The sequence below is a fragment of the Molossus molossus genome, unplaced genomic scaffold (assembly GCF_014108415.1).
Source record: "Molossus molossus isolate mMolMol1 unplaced genomic scaffold, mMolMol1.p scaffold_m16_p_1, whole genome shotgun sequence".
Lineage (NCBI taxonomy): Eukaryota > Metazoa > Chordata > Mammalia > Chiroptera > Molossidae > Molossus > Molossus molossus.
The window spans coordinates 217,541,031-217,560,829 of record NW_023425344.1 but is presented as its reverse complement, the minus strand read 5'-3'; the positions used below and the strand labels follow the sequence as shown (position 1 = coordinate 217,560,829).

General features: G+C 46.7%; 1 protein-coding gene across 1 annotated transcript; it reads left to right on the top strand.

Annotated features, from left to right (window-relative positions):
• Positions 1 to 916: 916 nt before the first annotated feature.
• Positions 917 to 7,293, top strand: GPHB5 (glycoprotein hormone subunit beta 5). Its single transcript, XM_036244086.1, has 3 exons — positions 917 to 1,030; positions 2,002 to 2,214; positions 7,009 to 7,293. Exons 2-3 carry the CDS (start codon positions 2,011 to 2,013, stop codon positions 7,195 to 7,197), a joined length of 393 nt encoding a protein of 130 aa, XP_036099979.1. The 5' UTR covers positions 917 to 1,030; positions 2,002 to 2,010; the 3' UTR covers positions 7,198 to 7,293.
• Positions 7,294 to 19,799: the final 12,506 nt, after the last annotated feature.

Sequence of the window (19,799 nt, the reverse complement as noted above, 5' to 3'; positions counted from 1 at the left end):
AATTATATGTTAACTCCAAAGGGCAAGGATGATGTCTGCTTCAGTTATTTTTCAGAGCCCCCAGAATAATGCCATGAACATGAGGTTTCAGCCCATTTGTATGCTGCTGGTGCAGAGTGGAGACAGACCATGTCCCCTATTTATAAAGAATACTATTTCTTTCTTAGCTTAGACTTTTAGGAACCAGAAATCATATCATTACATGTAGCACAAATGTATACTTATTGGCTTATTTTAATTTTAAAGTATCAATATTCATTGATGTTCTATTACAAAAGGCTGCTCAGCGTAGAAAAGGTGAACAGTACTGAAAACCACCTAGAAGACATGACATGTCACCATTAATTCCTGTGCTGGAAGATAAATTACTTTGAACATCTTGGTATTTTTTTTTTATATGATTCACTTTCAAGTGCTATTAATATTGTCTAATCCTTAACTAATTTTAGGACTTTCAAAATGATCCTTCTCACTGTGATTTCCATCTTTTCAGTTACCGATCCTGTGTTCTTTCCAGGAAGGATGATTGTTTTGTTATTTTCCATAGTATTGAAATGTGTTGTGAGTTGAGGGGAAGAGCTCGCCATGAGCTTCTGGGACGGGCTCCTGCTTCGAGGGGAAGCTGTGGTTACCACGAAGGAAAACTTAATCCCCTTGCCCCAGTGCATTCGTCCTCCCGAGAGCCAGGTGAGCTACCTTGGACTGTTTCTCCGGGATTATGTCACCCACCAAGGTAACTTTCTGTTTCAGTAGGTGATGTTAAGAAACAAAACAACACCCTTTAAGTGAATCAGTTTGGGAAAATAGAGACCTGCTTTATATCCCAGGTCTTTGATGTGTCGAGAGGTTCCTGGAAGGATCTGCCTCTCTTTTGTTTTGATTGACAAGACCTTTCCTATATATTTGAGCAGTCAAGCAGCCCAGTAACAGAGGGTACAGTCCTTCACCCAGAGCCAGCTTCGACCACTCACTGTGAGATCTTGGGTGCACGTGTGAGCTCTAAGGGAAGAGTTAGCTCCAGCAAGATCAGGTAAGTGCGTCCCCGTATTCCTAGCTTCACTCCTCCAGAGGGGTCCAAAGGGCCCGGGCAAGGTGAGAGAGCAGAAGTAGGAGCTGGGAGATCAGGCTCGGAAATAAATAAATTTGCAGCCAGTTCAGCCATAATGAACTGGGGGTGTTCCATAAATGCTGTGCCCACTCTCACTTTAACATCTAGTATGTTCTGTCCACCTGGCCGAGCATGGAGGGAGTGACTCTGGCTCCTGACAAAGCAAAGCAGTGACCAGGATGCAGAGAGGATAAGACTTTACTAGAATGGGACTATGTTTTAAATGCCTCCGATGCCTTCCATCGTTTGGATTTGAGTGGAATCACAACCAGGAGCCATCACAGCAGAAGCATTCGGCAGCGAGTGGGACGCATCTGTAGAGATGGCCACCAAGTCAGGTGCCAGGTTTCAGAATACCTGTGCATGTCCACTTTGTGGAGGGCTGGTAGTAACAATACAGATGGGCGCACACTTTTCATTTCTCTGTCTCCCACCCTGATTCCCCAGCCACGACACGGGGAATAGAGTTTTGAGCAAACATGTAGCGTGCCAGTGGATCTGAATAAAAATAGTTTGTGTGTATTCATGCATTATGTCAGGATATGCATTATTTTTGGTGTGACATATAGTATTTTGTGTTCATCTTGAAGAGAACATTGGAAGAAACCTTTTTTTAAAACACCCAAGTCAAGTCCAACAGTTGGGCCACAATAAGGAAAAGCCTGAAGATCCCTTTGGAGGGTTGAGTGTGTAAGGAGTACCGTGGGTCCATGGAATCCACAGTGGGGTCAGTCGGAGGAACTTTGGGCCCCTGTGTTGGAGTTTGTGGGCACCTGCAATTTCCTGACGTATTTCTTCTGAAATGCTGAGAGCAAGGCCCCTGTGGTACAGCCTTGTTGGCAGCCCCGTGGAGGGCAGCTGCATCTGCTGATAAACTCTCCTGTCCCTTTCAGAGGGACAGCATGAAGCTGGCCTGCCTGTGCCTTGGCCCCATGGCCCTCCTCCTGCTGGCTGGCTGCTGCTGCGTTCTCAGCACCCCCGGCGGGAACCTGCGTACCTTTGTGGGCTGTGCCGTGAGAGAGTTTACTTTCCTGGCCAAGAAGCCGGGCTGCAGGGGCCTTCGGATCACCACGGATGCCTGCTGGGGCCGCTGTGAAACCTGGGAGGTGAGTCCCCACACAGGCCCTGGGCTGGTGCCTTCAGGGCTGGCCGCTTGACTTGATGCCTAAGTGTTCACTTTTTTTTAAGGGACTATTAATTTTTAAAAATATGTTTTTATTGATTTTTTTTAGAGAGAAAGGGAGAAATAGAAACATCCATGTAAGAGAGAACATTGATCAGCTGCCTCCTACACTCCTACTGGGGATTGAGCCCGCAACCAGGGCATGTACCCTGACCAGGAATCGGACCGGGACCTCTCAGTCCATGGGACAACGCTCAATCCACTGAGCCACACCCGCTGGGCTAAGTGTTCACTTAAAAAAAATTTTTTTTTCTTTATTGATTTGAGAGAGAGAGGAAGGAAGAGGGAGAGAGAGATAGAAACATCAATGAGAGAGAACACGGACTGGCCGCCTCCTGCATGCCCCCCACTGGGGAACGGGCCCACAACCTGGGCATGTGCCTGGACCAGGAATCAAACTGGACCTCTCGGTGCATGGCTTGATGCTCAACCACTGAGCCGCACCAGCCGGGCTAAGTCTTCACTTTTTTGATGAAATGAGATAAAGCTGGGGCATCTACCTTTTCCTATGGATTTTTAAAAACAACAATGATATGTCATGCTCCAAAAAATTCTGAAAGAAACATGATCTTGCCCCTCTCACAATGCATTGATAAAATTAATAATTTTACTTGGTGGTATCTGTATTTGGGACTCATCTCTGGGAGGTCAGGATGGGCTATTCTTTTACCTACTTTACAGAGGACATGGAGGGATTCAAGGGGCAAGTGGCTGGGGAGCCCTATTTACTCCCGCAGTGTGAAGGGTGCTCAGTTCCTGGTTCGAGCATTAACCAGAACTCTTCCCTGTGTTCTTCCTGCTGGGATCAAGCCAGCCAAGGGGGAGGCCCTGAGCCCTGCAGCAGGCGAGGTGAGCCCTCAGCCCCTCCTTCATGCCTCTCCCACAGCTCTGCCCCTCCCCCCAAATTCCTGGAGGCCTCAGGGATTACCACTGACAGAACCATTAATTCCCTGTATATTGAATTATATTCAGCCTTTTTAGAGGCATTGCAATTTTAATGGGGGACAAAAATCCCAAAGTTAGAACCCTATGGGGCTGTGATGGGGTGTGTTTGCTGGGTGAGAGGAGAGAGGGCCATTCAGCACCCCATCAAATCACAACATCAGTGACTGTTGCCTCTTCCCACTGAGGTCTGAACTGGTTACTAATGAAGTACAGCTCTGATCTTGTCATCGGCTCAAACGCTGTTAATGACCATCCACTACCACCAACTCAATAACCAGCTTTCAAGGTCCTTAGCACTGTGCAATCTGTTTGCTCAGTGACTATGCATATTCTGACACTGGCCTTGTCAGATTGATTTTAAAGGCTTATTGAACACCCTTCATAAAATCTCACTTTTGGTTCTTTTTGGTTCCTTTCTCATTTCCATCTGTCATTATCAACTTTATTCTCTGATGCCTGTCTCCAGAGCCAACTCCTTTCCCAATGGGCTTTCTGCTCCCCGGTCAGCCCATGACTGCACCGCACCTTGTGCCTTAGTTCCTCGCCCCCATGCAACTCTGGATTGTATGTGTTTTGAGGGCAGAGATTAATTCTTGCACCTTTTACAGCTCTTGTCAAAGTCATGTATGAACAAGGCATTTATAAATACCGGTTGAGTTATATGAAATTGACCTCTACCTGGAGTGATGATGTTTATCTTCTGGCTTAATTGCCGCCAATTTAGAAGCCCTCGAGCACCGTGCAAGGACACTGCCTTGGGAAAGAGACCCTTCTATTCAGGGACTCAGAGAGCAATCTGCTGTCACTGGGATCAAATTATGGCCCAATGGATGGACTGGGATATGCTGATGAAACCTCCAAATTAAATGAAACTGCTCCACCAAATTAGCTGTAGTTTTGCATCACTCAGGGGCTTGAGACCTAGTAGCCAGATGACAGAGGAGTTGGTAAGGGTACTGTGCCTGGACAGCACACGTTCTCAGGGAACTTCGACATCTTCCAATATTCAGAGCTTGGCCTGGTGGTGCCCCCTCTGCCTGAGTCCATTTTGGGGCTATTTGGAGCTCTTTCTGGGCCCCAGTCTCAACTCACTATTTCTCTAAATCCCATCTTCTCTTCTCCTTACTCACTGGTAAATGTCTTTAATTGGGTCATGGTCACCACAGGAGGTCAGGGACTGTGTTCTCACTGGTGAAACGGAAGCCCCGAGACCATTAGAGAACAAGATTCTCCTTAGTGTCAGCTAGAGGGAGAGATAGAAACATGGATGAGAGAGAACATCGATGGGCTGCCTTCTGCATGCCCCCCATTGGGGATTGGGCCCACAGCCTGGGAAAAGGGAGGTTACTTATAGGAAATAAAGAAAAGAGTGAGATTTATTTTCCCAGCAATCTGAACATCTCTGAGCTATAAAGCACTTATTTTTGGTGACTTAGCTGGGGAGCATGTCTGAAAATAGGATGTTCATAATGAGAAAGTGCCTGCATTTACTCTGGTGGTCGGACGGCTGCTGTCCAGAGCCTCTGCACAGGGCCCACGTGGAGGGTTGCCAGATTTAGAAAAAACAAAACACAAACAGAAAACCACAACAGAACAAAATCATGATGGATTCAACTTGAATGTCAGATAAACAACCTTTTTTTTTTTGGATACAATATTTGGGACAGACTTATACTGGAAGAATTTGTTCATTTGAAATTCAGATATTCCTGGGTGTCCTGTATTTCATCGGGCAGCCCTGCCTGGGACCCCAGCTCACTGAGGGAAAGAGGACATGAAGCAAACGGGAGGGCTGAGATGCTACCCGAGGAGAAGGAGAAAGTAGTTGATGCACGGTCCTCGTGCAAGGCAAAGCCTTTGTTTTCCTTACATTCATGGAAGAACTGCATCTGGGGCCTCCCGGATGCATATTGTTTGACATATTGTATACATATGTTATACATATTGTTTTACTTGCCTAGGACAAGTGAAGGGACTGTCCTTTGAAATCTTGTAAGTTATTTTATTCTTACTTCCTTACTTTTATAATCACTCTAAGAACAATAGACTACATTTACTGAACACTTACTTGGTGTGAGGCATTGAGCATTATGGACATAGCTCATTTTACCTTATCGCCACAATAATGCCGTGAGCTAGATGTTGTGTTTGACAGATGGGGAAACTGAGGCGTCGCAAAGGTAAGTGGATTTTCCAAGGTCTCCAGCCAGTGGCAGAACAGGGACTCAGTAGGTCTGACTGCAGGGTTCGAGATTTTAACTTCTCCTTTGTGCTCATTTCCTGATCAATATGCTCTGTTTACCAAAATTAACTTTGAATTCTGCTTTTATAAGAGGCGAAGGAAGGAAGGGAGTCCCCTGATTATTGGAACAGTGCACAGGGCGTCCAGGGGCCTGCCTTGCTCGGTTTTCGCTCACGGACTTACCGGGTCACTGAGAGCTCCTGGTGCAGGTACTACTCTAGGCAGCAGCAGCACATTCGCGAGCACAATGGGCAAAGATCCCTGTCCTCATGGCTTTCTAGGGGGAAGTACAGCGCCAGTGAGTAAGATTATAATGTGGCACATGGTACTGGCAGGTGCTGCAGAGCAGGAAGGGGAGAGGAAGTGGCAGAGTGTGGGTCACGGCCAGGAAAGGCTTCCCTGAGAGGGTGACCAGAACCCTCGGGCGGGTGAAGGAGTGTATCATAAGGGAGCCGAGTGTTGGGCCAGCAAGAATAGCAAGGGCCAGGGCCCTGGAGTGGACCGGTCCCGGTGGGTGTGAGGACAATCAGGAGACCGGGGTGCCTGGAGCAGAGTTAGGGAGCCAGCGAGATGGGGCACTGGAGACAGATCAGGGAACGGAGGTGCAGCCGTGATGAGTTAGGGTTTTGAGGGTGTTGGTAGGGGCTTCAACTTTTACTGAGTGAGTCGGAAAACCACCGGGGCTGTGAGCAGAAGGGCGATACGGTCTGATTTATGGTTTAAAAGACTCACTTGGGGCTGCTGTGCTTATTGTCCATAGACTGTAGGGCAGTGGTTCTCAACCTTCCTAACGCCACCACCCTTTAATACAGTTCCTCATGTTGTGGTGACCCCCAACCATAAAATTATTATTACTTTTTATTTATTTTTTTATCCTCATCCGAGGACATTCTTCCATCCTTTGCACAGACAGAGTGGGAGGGAGAGAGAGGAAGAGAGAGAGAGGGAAACATCGATGCGAAAGGGACACATCGAGTGGCTGCCACCCGCACAACCAACCAGGGCCGGGGACAAACTGCAACCGAGGTACGTGCCCTTAGCGGGAACCGAACCCGGGTCTCTCCGGACCGCAGGCGGACGCTCTAACCGCTGAGCCAAACCGGCCAGGGCCCAACCATAAAATTATTTTTGTTGCTACTTCATAACTGTAATTTTGCTACTGTTGTGTCTTAGGCGACCCCTGTGAAAGGCGACCCCAGAGGGGTTGCGACCCACAGGTTGGAACCGCTTCTTTGGGGGTAACGGTAGAAGAGAGATCAGTTACAAAGCTTTGCAGTGATCAAGATCATTCATTTGCTAAATATTTATTGAGCACTTGCTGTGTGCCATGGGCTCTTCTGGGAGCTGGGGAGATGGTAGTGAACAAATCAGCTTCCCGCTTTCCGGAGTTAGCTTTTTACTAGGAGGAGACAGAGGAATAAGTAAACACATGAATAACAAGCTGATTTCTAATAGCGATAAATGGTTCCAAGGAAACAAGGCAGGATGGTCTGTTCTAACGGGGTCCCTGTTCTCTGCCTGTGGGGACAGAAGCCCATTCTGGAGCCCCCCTACATTGAAGCCCACCATCGAGTCTGTACCTACAACGAGACCAAACAGGTGACCGTCAAGCTGCCCAACTGTGCCCCGGGAGTCGACCCTTTCTACACCTACCCCGTGGCTGTCCGCTGCGACTGCGGGGCCTGCTCCACTGCCACCACCGAGTGTGAGACCATCTAAGCTGACGCGGCCTGCAGACCACAGATGACAGCTGAGCCTCGCAGACCCACCGGCCCGGCAGACAGCAGCTGTTCCCCCGGATTCCAGGACTGTTTAATGGAGCACACCTGCGGAGGAGGCTCCCTGGGTCCCCTAGCACACCTGCGGAGGAGGCTCCCTGGGTCCCCTAGCTCCGCTCCGGCCCCAGTCCCGGGGGCCGCATACAGCTAATCGCGCAAACAACACTGGTGCCTTCACTAAAATACCCTCTCTGATTCACACGCCTGCAAATTAATTTTTCTTTACCTTGAAGCTCAGAACATAATTTGTAGAGCACCATTGCCCTCCAGTTTGGATTTATAGTGTGCCCATGGTTTAAATACATTGGGCGCAATTCGGAAATGGGGCTAGAAAGTCTTTAAATTCTCATGTCCTCCTTGACGACTGGTCTCCAACAAGATCTATGACCAAAGGGCCAGAAGTCGATAAAACCAATGCTTTCGTCCTCATGCCCCCGCCCCGCTCCGCCCCCAGCTGCAAGCTTCCTTGGAGAAAGTGCTCCCTTCTCCTTCCCACGAGCAGTTATCTGCCCAAGAAATAGAGACGCTCAGATTCTAAAAGGCAGGGGATTAGCAGCTCAGATCGAAAGGAGTCTGGAGCTGGGCGATTCTTCTTCCAAGTAAAATTCCCTAAGTCCCCTTACGATCCTTAATAAAGATGTCCTTTTAAAATTAAAATCTCAGAAAAAAAAATGTAATTACAGTTATCATTTACACTTAAAAACTTACAAAATTAAACTTCCGTGTCTAGACTCATGTGATGCTCTCCCAAAGCTATGCCCAAAATGATGAATCGCAAATATTCTTTCCCATTTAGCACATTTTAACTTGAAACTGTAATTTTTTTAAACTCAGAAATTTTACAGGTGTGTAAGGGGTAAGACTGGATTGCTGGCTCAGGGTGTGTCTGTGATTGTCTAGCTTTTGCCTTCTCTAAGACCTTATAGCAGCTGATTCTCTGTGACTCCGTTTAAAACTCTAATGCTGTTCAAGTGCCTTTAATTCTGACATTTTGGGGGTTGAAATGAACCTTGTTTCTTTTCTACAGTATGCCAGGAGAATCTTATTACTGCAAATAAAACATGGCTTCTGTCTTTTGAATTCATGAAAACCTTCAAAAATAGTTTTTACTACACTTGGAATAACAATAACAAGCCCTCTGTGAAATGAACCATGAGGTTATTTTCACTTACGCATTAATTTAGAATATCATGTTTAGTAAGGGACACACGGAGCTGGCTGGGTAGCCTGAGTCCCCAATGGCTCCACCTGTGTTCCTACCCTTGGTGAATCACAGCTGGGAGCCAGGGACCCTCCTCGAGTGAGGAATCCATGAGTCCTCATGGAAACAGTAAAGCCAAAGTTGGGATTGATGGTCAAGGACTGGGATGCTGAGGTGGATGTCTGGGAACAAGGAACACGCGCAAAATGCCTCCCATTCTTTACTGCAGATCTGTTTTGGGAGAAAAGAAAGTCAACTCTAACATAAAAAGTAGTTGAGAGCCTGGGGTCTCTGCTGGGAGGGTGTGGTGATTAGGGATAACACTGGGGGCACCACTCAAGTGTTTTCAACCCGTCCCTGAGAACTTCCCTCAGGGTTTTTTGAGAGAAAGGACTGCTTCTTAAGGAAAGTTAAAGGAAAAAGGGCAGAGGTGGGGAGGGCTTGCCAGGATCTGAGAAAAGACCACAGCGTCAGTAAGGGTCCCAGCAGGATACAAATGATACACTGCGGTGGGATATTCCGATGAGTTAGGGAAACCGACTAGGGCAGTGAAATGCTTCTCAACACTTGTTTAGAAGCCAAGGGCATCACCAGGCTAAAGGAACAAGAAGGGGAAGTGATGATCAGACCCCAGAGAAAACTGTAGGAGAGGGACGCACAGGGAGATGCGGCCGTCACCACAGGCCTGGTGGGGAGGGAGGTGGCACGTGCCCCAGCCTCACTCTGCTCCCACGCCCGGATATTCTGCGGAATCAAATGGGAAGGCAGAGAGTGAGGGGCCCCGCTGATTCAGTCCATAATTGTTGGCCTCCTGGGAAGCAGGTTGCAGAAGGGTGGGGAGTGGATCGTGGGGCCCATGGATAAAATCCAGCATAGCTACCTTTTGGGAAGCTTAGCCAGCCCGCCCCAGGCAGAACTGTGGGCTGTGTGAGCAGTAAGGCATGCCGTAGCATCCCAGTTACCAAGACCTCGCTGTGATGGAGTGGGATGGGATACACATGGAAAAGCAGGTATGGCTAATACAATGTCAACACCATTTGAGGGGTGTGGGAATGATGGTAATGACCAGGATGGTGGGATTATGTGCTTGTTAAATGCAATCAAAAGACTCTGGTTATGGCATGAAAGCTGAATTTGAAGAGATTCTCTTCCCCTGAAGCTGGAAATCAGGCCTAATTGGGAGAGCCGCTCAATTATTGAGAAGGCTGGACCCACCGCCCTAGCTGTTGCCTATACTCAAGTCCAGGCCTCATAGGGAAGGAGTGTGGCACCGAGACCTGGGATGGGCAGTTAGTGGAAGAGGCTGAGGTTCCCTTGCAGAAGGGGTCACCCTCCTTGCTGGAGAAGATCAGCCTTCCTTGCTTGGAGTCAAGGCTGAGGCCCCATCCCAGGAGGGTGCTTTCCATGGTAATACGTGCCCTCTTCAAACACTCCCCACAGTCCTCTTGGTTCTACTTGGTAATTAGGGTCGGTCTCAGGATGACCTGGCTGGGAAGGACTTTCCCTGTGGTGGGAGGAAGGAGAGTCTCCGTGGAAGCTGCCTCACACCTTGACCAGTGCACACGGGGGAGCTTGGGAATGGATGTAAGGGCGTCAGACTGGGAGGAGAGGGGCAGGGTGGCAGAATGTAAGACTGGAGCGAGTTTATTCCCATGGGGACCTCTCCCATGACTCGGGATCTAACGTCCTCACAAGGATCCAGTCATGTGCGGCTGGAGGACTCCTTCACGCTTGGGGAAAGAGGTGGCTTATGTTAATAAAGAGAAGACGCCAGAACTGCCCTGGAAGAGTGTTTGAGGACAGAGAGCCCAGAAAGGTAAGCCTTCAAGCACAGATTCACTACATGAAGCCGGCAGCAGGCTTTGTCCACCTGGCGGGTGCTGTGGACACTCCCGTTGATAAAGCAACACCAGGAATGCGCGGGCGAGGGCCGCGTGTCCTAGAAAAGCTGGACAGCGGCTGTCCTTTGGGACTGGGGTTGATGGCAGGAGAAACCACCGAAGCTGAGCTGCTTGGTGTGAACAAAAGTGAACGGGGTTCTGGAACAGCAGACAGGTGGTGGCGCGGCTGTGAGCGCCAGGTGAGCACCAGCTGTGACGGGCAACCGGAGGACCCGCCTCTGCGGGGTCTGCGGGGTCTGCGGGGTCTGCGGGGTCTGCGGGGTCTGCGGGGTCTGCGGGGTCTGCGGGGCCTGCGCGGTCTGCGGGGCCTGCGGGGCCTGCGGGGCCTGCCGGGTCTGCGGGGTCTGCGGGGTCTGCGGGGTCTGCGGGGCCTGCGGGGCCTGCGCGGTCTGCGGGGTCTGCGGGGCCTGCGCGGTCTGCGGGGTCTGCGGGGTCTGCGGGGCCTGCGGGGCCTGCGGGGCCTGCGGGGCCTGCCGGGCCTGCCGGGCCTGCCGGGTCTGCCGGGTCTGCCGGGTCTGCGGCTGTCCCCAGTCCACGGGGCTCAAAACCCTTTCACAGCAACTACGCATTATAAGAAGAAGAGCTATTTGTTAAAAGGAGCCCTCTGTTAGTGCTAATCGCGAACCTTTTCTTTTTCTTTTTTATCCTCACCCGAGGACATTTTTTTTTCCATTTTTTTGCACAGATAGAGTGGGAGGGAGAGAGAGGAAGAGAGAGAGAGAGAGGAGAGAGAGAGAGAGAGAGAGAGAGAGAGAGAGAGAGACATCGACGTGAAAGGGACACATCGAGTGGCTGCCACCCACACAACCAACCAGGGCCGGGGACAAACTGCAACCGAGGTACATGCCCTTAGCGGGAACCGAACCCGGGTCTCTCCGGACCGCAGGCCGACGCTCTAACCGCTGAGCCAAACCGGCCAGGGCTAATCGCGAACCTTTTCAAATTTCTCTCCTCCCCTTTCCTTTCTCCCTCTCCCTCTCCCTTTGCTCGCTTCCACAGGTATTTATTACTTCTAATTCCGTGCGAGGCACTGTGTTTGGGAAATAAAGAGATAAATAGTGCGACCTTTCATGGATTTCTGACTATAAGCAGGACACTTCACATTATTATTATTTTTTTTGTAATTCTGGTGTTAACCACTCTCATTGGCATTGTTATCGCCATCCTTCCGATGAAGGAACCAAAGCTGAGAAAGGCCAGGTAACTTGGCCCAGAACAGACAGCTGATAGACCGCGCACACTGGGTTTCTCCGACCCAGGACCAAACTCTCCCTACCGGAGCATGATGCCTTTTGGGAGTGCTCCTTCCAAGTCATCCCTGCCCAGGGAAGTCTTTACATGTACGGATGTCAGACTCTCTCATCATTGATTAGCAAGTTTGCAGTTTCTTCGGGAGGTAGCTCCATGCAGACTTGCACGTTTATTTTATTTTATTTATTTTTTTGTTCAGACAGAGCGGGAGGGAGAGAGAGGAACAGAGAGAGAGAGAAACATCGATGTGAAAGGGACACATCGAGTGGCCGCCACCCGCACAACCGACCAGGGCCGGGGATAAACTGCAACCGAGGTACATGCCCTCAGCGGGAACCGAACCCGGGTCTCTCCGGACCGCAGGCCAATGCTCTAACCGCTGAGCCAAACCGGCCAGGGCCAGACTTGCACGTTTAATGGACACTGCAGTTTTTCTCTAGTTTCCTGTATCACCTCGAGGAAGACGATGCTTTCCTTGCTGTTACTCAAATCAAAGCTCACACCAGGAGAGACTGAGGGAGAAGAGGGGCAGAGCCTCCAAGGGAAATTCAGAGACCGCTGCGGATGGAAAGTGTGTGCTCACAACTGTCTCCCAGTGACTGTGGACACTGGGTGCAGGGGAATGATGGTCTCGTGCTGTTAGGGGAGCTCCGGATAAAACAAACTCCCAGCAATTCCTTACTCTTGGAAATATGTTTAATTTTGCAATTAACACAAGGTAAGGAGAACGTGAATTTCCCAGATTTCCCCCCTGATCCATGACAGCATTTTTAAATGAAGATTGTATCTTCGCGCAGCTCATTCGACTTCTGGGTTTATCAGCTCCGTGGATTGATTTGGTGGTTCCCGGTTTCCTTCTTCCCTTGCTTAGGAAATGAACAAGGCACCAGGAAAGTACCAAATTTGGTTGCAGTGACTCAATTAACTCGTCAAGTTAATTAGATGTTGAATGTAATAAAGAGTATTCCCGAGCCCTGGCTGGTGTAGCTCAGTTAGTTGAGCATTGTCCCTTGCACCGGGAGGTCGCCGATTCGGTTCCCAGTCAGGGCACATGCCTGAGTTTCAGGCTCGGTCCCTGGTAGGGGGCATGCAGGAGGTGGTAATGGATGTTTTTTCCACCCCCCTCTTCCTCTCCTTCTCAAATCAATAAAAAGCATATTTTAAAAAAAGCATTCCTGAGATAACAAATAAACTATATATCTAATTGAAAATAATGTAGCATTGGTAAAACAAATTGTATTTTATAAAGTTTTCCAAGAGGAACTGCATGTCTTCTTCATTAAGGAGATGTTTTCTTTTTTGTTTTGTTTAGTTCATCCTCACTCGAGCATATCTTTCCTTTGATTTTTAGATAAAGATAGAATGGGAGGGAGGGAGGGAGAGACAGAGAGAACCATCAGTGTGAGAGAGACACATCAACTGATTGCTTCCTGCATGACCCTGACCTGGGCTGGGGATTGAACCTGAAACCCAGGTACCTGCCCTTGACTGGGAATCAAACCCGAGACCCTTTGATCGGTGGGCAGGAGATGTTTTCTTAAAAATAATGTGCACCTTATCGTTTTTGGTTTTCTTCAAAACATTCAATTATTAAGAAGTAACTTTTAAATCATTCTTTAGCAAAGTCTGCAAATTTTATTTTCTGTTGAAATTTTCTACTAGTGAAACAGTTTACTGGATTTGAAGAATTTTGGTCCTCATTTGCAAGACAACTCTTCTGCCATTTCTCTTACAAAGATCTCCTTTTGTTTTAATGAGTGTGATTGTTTGGGGTGGGAACTGGCCCATCTAGGCATCGGGGCTGGTTGTCGTGATCCTGGAGTATCTGAAGGGGGTGCTAGAGACCTCTGAGGAGGTGATGTCTATTAAAGGAACAAGAAATGCAGAAAGGATGAGAAAAGAGGGGCGTGTGCAAAGCACCGGGATTGGTAGGTTACATAAGGCAGAGACTTGCTTCCAACGGTAAAGAATTTACAGAGATTATTCTATTCTCTGTTGCAGGTCCTCATTACCAGGAGTAAAGTAAACAGTTCCTAAGCTTTTTGGCTTTATATTTGACTCTAAATTCCTCCAGCTGTGCCATTTCTTTAGCATACTGGCTAATTGAGTTAACAAAAAAGGCTTCCTGATACAATTACATGATTTGACCTTGACTGTTAGAAGTTGGGCTTCTGGAAAGACATTCAAATCCGCAATTCAACCACTTCCCAAAAGCCAGCCCACCAAATAACATTCCCCCAAAGAGAAAAACATTTTGCTTTGACAAAGAATATCAATATTACCAAAAGAAGATTGGTAACATTTTTTATTTTTTTGGTGATGTTGAATATAGGATTTCCAGAAAGGAATAAATGTAAATCTCTCCAAGTTGCAAATAATATTTTACAACTTAAAATCATTTGAAAGAGTACTTATTCACTTAAAATATACTACATACACACAAAAAGGCTATGGGTGCATCATAAATAGTTATCTCAAGGAAGGATACACGCAGAATTATGCAATTAGAATAGAAATTTAACCCTGTTGGTCTGCAAAAAGTGCGTACAGTTACAGAAAGTGCGCAAGCAGATTATGCTTTCTTGGTCTCACTGTGCTGCTCACGCAGACTCTGATGTTGGGAACTCAAGTGCGCCTGCAAAGCTCCTAGGCTGTTTTATTTATTTTTTAATCCTCACCCAAGGACATTTTTTTCCATTTCTGTTCAGATAGAGTGGGAGGGAGAGAGAGAGGAAGAGAGAGAAACATTGACGTGAGACACATTGACTGATTGCCTCCCACACATCCCCAACCAGGGCCGGGGATGAGCTGCAACCGAGATACGTGTCCTTGGCTGGAACTGAACCTGTGACTCATTGGTCCGTGGGCTGACGCTCTAACCACTGAGCAGGCTGGCCAGGGCGCTCCAAGGCTGTTTTAAACATCTATCTTCCATTTCCCTCTTGGAATCTGCATATTGAAGTGAAAATATTTGGGGGGACCAATGTTACTGAGTATAGTGAAATGTTTTTAAGAGGAAGATTTGGTTCAGCTTTTGGCTCCAGCTTGAACAAGCTCAGAAGCTAATGTGGAAACATCTCCCCACTGAAACGTAAGCACCAGTTAATGAGAAAGAGAGTCCAATTGAAATTAGCTGCACATTTCAGCATTAACAAAACCCGAGCCAGCTTCAGGACACGGCCAAAAGGAACTGTGGCATCCGTTCACTCAAGCCAACCTCTAGCTGTAAGCAGCAGACAGACGAGGGGCAGAAGCCAGTGGGCTCTGACCAGGGGATTTCTCTTCTTTAGCACTCAGTGATTTCAATGTGCGTCATTCAGTAGAAATGTTTTTGCTCAAATGAAGAGAAGCTCTCAGATATCTTAGACTGGGATTTCGTGTTAACTGTTGCAGTAAAGGGATGGGGACGCATACATTTAAAAATTACAAGGAAATGAATTCTTGAAGAGAGATTGACTGTTGATGCGAGTTGTCCTGCCCTATTCATTTCTAATGAAGAAGAAAAGACTGTCCTCCATGCCCGGGGAAGGAAGCGGAGGTGGGCGTGTGCGGTGCTGCGGCAGGCTGTCGGAGGACAGGCCGTCCCGGGTGAAGAAACTTTTTGGCAGCTTGCACCAAGGGTTATGAGCAAGAAATCAGGGAGGCATTTGCAATAATGAAAATTATCTTTGGTGAGACTGTTTTTGAATTTGGCTAAACCCTTCCAAGAATGCTAGCCACTTTGGGTGGCCAAGCTGCTCCAGTTTAAAAGCTTTCCAGTGTAACGGTATCTTGGACGCAAGTGGTTCCCACAGCCTAGAGCAGGAGGGAAGACACCTGGGTGAACTGACCAAGGCAGCAGCGCCAAGGAAAGCCTGCTGCAGGAAGCAGGGGTGGTCCTTCACACAGGAGGTGACGCCATAAGCACTGTGTGCGCTGTGACATTGGTCCTTACTCTGCGGTTTCAGGCCCAGAGGAAGTGGTGGTCCTTGAGGTCTTTATTTGTTTGTTTGAAGGCAGGTATGATTTGCCTTCAGAATTTCTTTAGCAGCAGTGGAACTTGAATTAGCTGATAGGCTTCAGTGTGTGTGTGTGTGTGTGTGTGTGTGCGCGTGCGCGTGCGCACGTGTGTGTGCATGTTTGTGCATGTGTACATTTTTTAAAGGGCTCCTGTACACAAGGTGGGGTGTGGGCTGAGGGAACAGAGCTGGTTCCCCTGGATGTTCAGTGAAAACATGTTGGATAAATGAACACCACTCTGGTCCGTGCTCAGGGCACTGCAACCTGTGGCCGCTCGCTTGGAGCACAGGTGGTCGCGGTGGAGCCTCATTCTGGCTTCTAGGGCACTGTGTCTTCATGAAGCTTCGCCAAAAGTTTTATGCCTCAGACATTTGTTTTATCTCCATTTCATAACTTTGTGTGCTATGAATCTCTCTTATTTCCTCAGGGAAAATCATTCCAGGGGGCATTTTCCCCCTCTCCATTATAAACACCAGAAAGACGTTCAGAACAGAAGTCCTTCAGAGTTAGCAGATCTTTCAAACCAGATGCTGTTTTTCTCTCTTGATTCCAAAATATGCTATTTCCTTTTCTGCAGCTGGGCAGCACATGACAAGAAAAAGAAAGGACTTCCGAAAGCTTTTTCATCCTTCCAGCAAATGTGAACAACTCAAATATTAGCCTAAGGAATATCCGAAAGGTAGCATCTGAGAGGCAAGCAAAGCTGACGGTTTCTTCATCAGGCAGCTACGTGTCTGGATATAAAGACTGATGATAAACTTGGTTGTCTCACAGATCAGTATTCTCAGATTTTACCGTGTACACAAATTACTCAAGGGTCTTATTAAAATGCAGATTTAGATTCATTAGGTCTGGGCTGGGCTCGAGGTTCTATAGTCCTAACTGGCTCCCAGGAAATACTCATGCTATTAGTTTCTGGACCACACTTCGAGTTAGCAAAGGGCTAGACAGTTTTCCCCTTCTAACAGAGGCCCGGGGAAGACAGTTTCCTTGAGTGGCCGCTGGAGACACCCTCAGATGACCAGGAAACGAGAATAGGAGAAAAAACGAATGATTTAAAAGAACACGGCACAAAACAAATTGCAAGGCTAAAGAGTACATCAAATAATATTCCATTAATGATGATAAGGACACACAGAAAAGTCATTACATAAGACACAGATTGCAAGAAAGCCAGCCACGGGCAGGTCAGCCGTCCTTCCCTGGTCATATCATTTCCTCTGTGGAGATTACATGGGGAGGAGCAGGGACTGTTTCAGTTGGGATAAAATCCCGCTGAGATGTACTTAAACAGCGATGACTGTTTACTCAGAACAAAAAGCAATTTAAGTCAGGTGATAAGAATGTAAAATTTTTTTTTACAATATTACAGATGTCCCCCAACTTTCCCCCCTTACCCCCTTCTCCCAGCCTCTATATGTCCTCTTTGGAGAAGTGCTTATTCAGGTTCTGTGTCCATTTTTTAATTGGATTGTTTGTCTTCCTTTTGTTGAGCTGTATGAGTTCTTTGTATATTTGGATATTAATCCCTTATCAGCTGTATCATTGTCAAATATCTTCTCCCCTACAGTGGGTTCCCTTTGCATTTTGATGCTGGTTTCTTTTGCTGTGTAGAAGCTTTTTAGGTTGATATAGTCCCATTTGTTTATTTTTCCCCCTTGTTTCTCTTGCCCTAGGCGATGTATCAGTGAAATTCTGCTACATAAGATATCTGCAATTTTGCCGCCTATGTATTATTCTAAGATTTTTATGTTTTTGTGACTTATGTTTAAGTCTTTTATCCATTTTGAGTTTATTTAAAAAATAATTTTATTGATTTTTCTAGAGAGAGATGGGAAGGGAAAGAGAGATAGAAACATGGATGTGAGGGAGAAACATCAATCTACTACCTCCTGCACACTCTCTACTGGGGATTGAGCCCAACCTGGGCACGTGCCCTGACCGGGAATTGAACCAGGACCTCTCAGTCCGTGGGACGATGCTCGGTTCACTGAGCCACACCAGCTGGGCTTGAGTTTATTCTTTTGTAGGTATAAGTTGGTGATCCAGTTTCATTTTTTTGCATGTACCTGTCCAATTTTCCCAATACCATTTATTGTATGTTCTTGCCTTCTTTGTCAAATGTTAATTGACCATAATGACGTGGATAGATTTCTGGGGTTTCTGTTCCACTGGTCTATATGCCTGTTCTTGTGCCAGCACCAGGCTGTTTTGATTACAATGGCTTTGTAGTATAGTTTGTTATCTGGTATTGTGATCCCTTCAATTTTGTTTTTCTAAGAATGTAGAATTTGTGAATCTTCTGGCCCAGGGCTCCTCTCAGGAGAAACAAATCCAATTTCTTAAAAATAATTGATTTAAGCAATGGTAGTTGGTGGTACTTTCAGGTGTGTATTTACAAAGCTACCAGGAACATATCATCCTTCCATGAAAGAGTGTTATTCTTCCAAAGAACTAACATGAACTCAAAAGACTGAATTATGCAGGGTCCCTTGGAGGCTATGTGTGCTGTGATGGCTTCTAGGTGGGACTCAGTTCTAGGCCTTGGGGACCCTCTCCTCAGATTGCCCCAGACATCACATCCCCTGAAACACTGATCAGAACCCGTTCATCAACCAAAGATAACTGCATATACTAGAAGTCTTGGAGGACATGGCTGAAAATGTAACAAAATTACTTCAGCTAGAAAGTATCATGAAGTTTCTGAGTCACCACACAATTCAGAACAAAATTAAATGACCAGGGTAGATCATGTTTAAAACACACGTACAAAGTGACTCTGGATTGTGATATATTATTCCCTAAGGAGAAAAATAAAGATTGTGACCAAGATTAATCTAATCTAATTAATTAATTAATCTAATGCATCCCTTACTCTAATTTCCCATGGAGGAAGTTGAAAGCCAAAACTGTCATTGAACTTGCCCATGAATTCAGAGATGACCAAACCCTCTCGACTCATTCCTGCCCTAATCTCAGAGGAGCAGGACCAAGTCTCTGAGGCCTGGAGCACCTCTGTGTAGAGCTTGGGGCTTTGATTTCCTTTTTGGTTCCTGTTGACCACCAAAACACCATGACTTGTTGCTTTATCTCATCTTTTTCTATTCCATCATTGCTGTTGTGCCTTTTAAATGCAATCTTTCCATTTAGATATATTTCACTGAAGATGATTAAATATCATTCATACAAGGAACTGTCTTTCCAGATATCCCCAAGTCATCCATTTCAGGTTTTAAGTCACGTTCATTCCCAAGGAGACTTTCAAAATAATTTATTCACTCATATTTCTCAGTAAGTTTCCCTTGACTGCCTGTTCTGTGTTAGCAGAGAGAGTTTGAGGGTGATGATCTGCATTGCTGATAAAGACCCCCTGCCCCCCGCCAAAGAAACCCTCAAAGAGCATTGTCCAGTATTTCATCCATTTTTAGTGAATGGTGATGAGGTGGTATTATTTAGGATTATACACAATTAACCCTGTTGGTTGACTCTGCTTAGATACTGAGAAATAAAGAATTCTCTTCACATTAAGACCAGGCAGAAATGAGCAATGCTCTGGGAGAATTTTTAGGTATATGTTTTTCCCCAGTGTTTGGTTTTAGTTTTCTCTCCATTCTCTAAATGTTTCCTTAAAAAAAGTACCTAATTTTCTTTGTTAGAAACTTAGTTTCCCTGACCTTCTCTTTTCCTCTGTGTTCCTAATGGTCCTTGAAATGAAAATATTTTGTTGAGCTTCCTGATTTGTACTTGGGCAGCCTACTCAATGGCTCTTAAGAGAATAGCTGGTGACCTGTGGTTTTCTGTTGAGAGAGAATGCACATTTTGCATTCTGGCATCTAAACACAGGAGGAGATTTAAAACCAAAGACATCCATGGCTAGATAGTCATCTCCAGTGTGGCACCAAGCATTCCTTTAAAGCAAAATCTCAATTTCTAATCTTTCATCACTTGGGTCTCACGGATGAGTTTGCCTTTATGAATGCAATACTGCATCAACAAAGGCTTACCTCAAGTCAAATATTTCTTCTTGAAAACCCTCCACCCTGTGAGATCATTGCTCACAAGAACGTAATACTCTAAATAATGACCTTTTTTTGGGCTACAAATTCTGGGTTTAACTTTTTAAAATTTTCTCCTAAAATGGTTAGTGTGGTTGTGACTGCTCCTTCACTATGACTGTTTCCTTACTGGGAC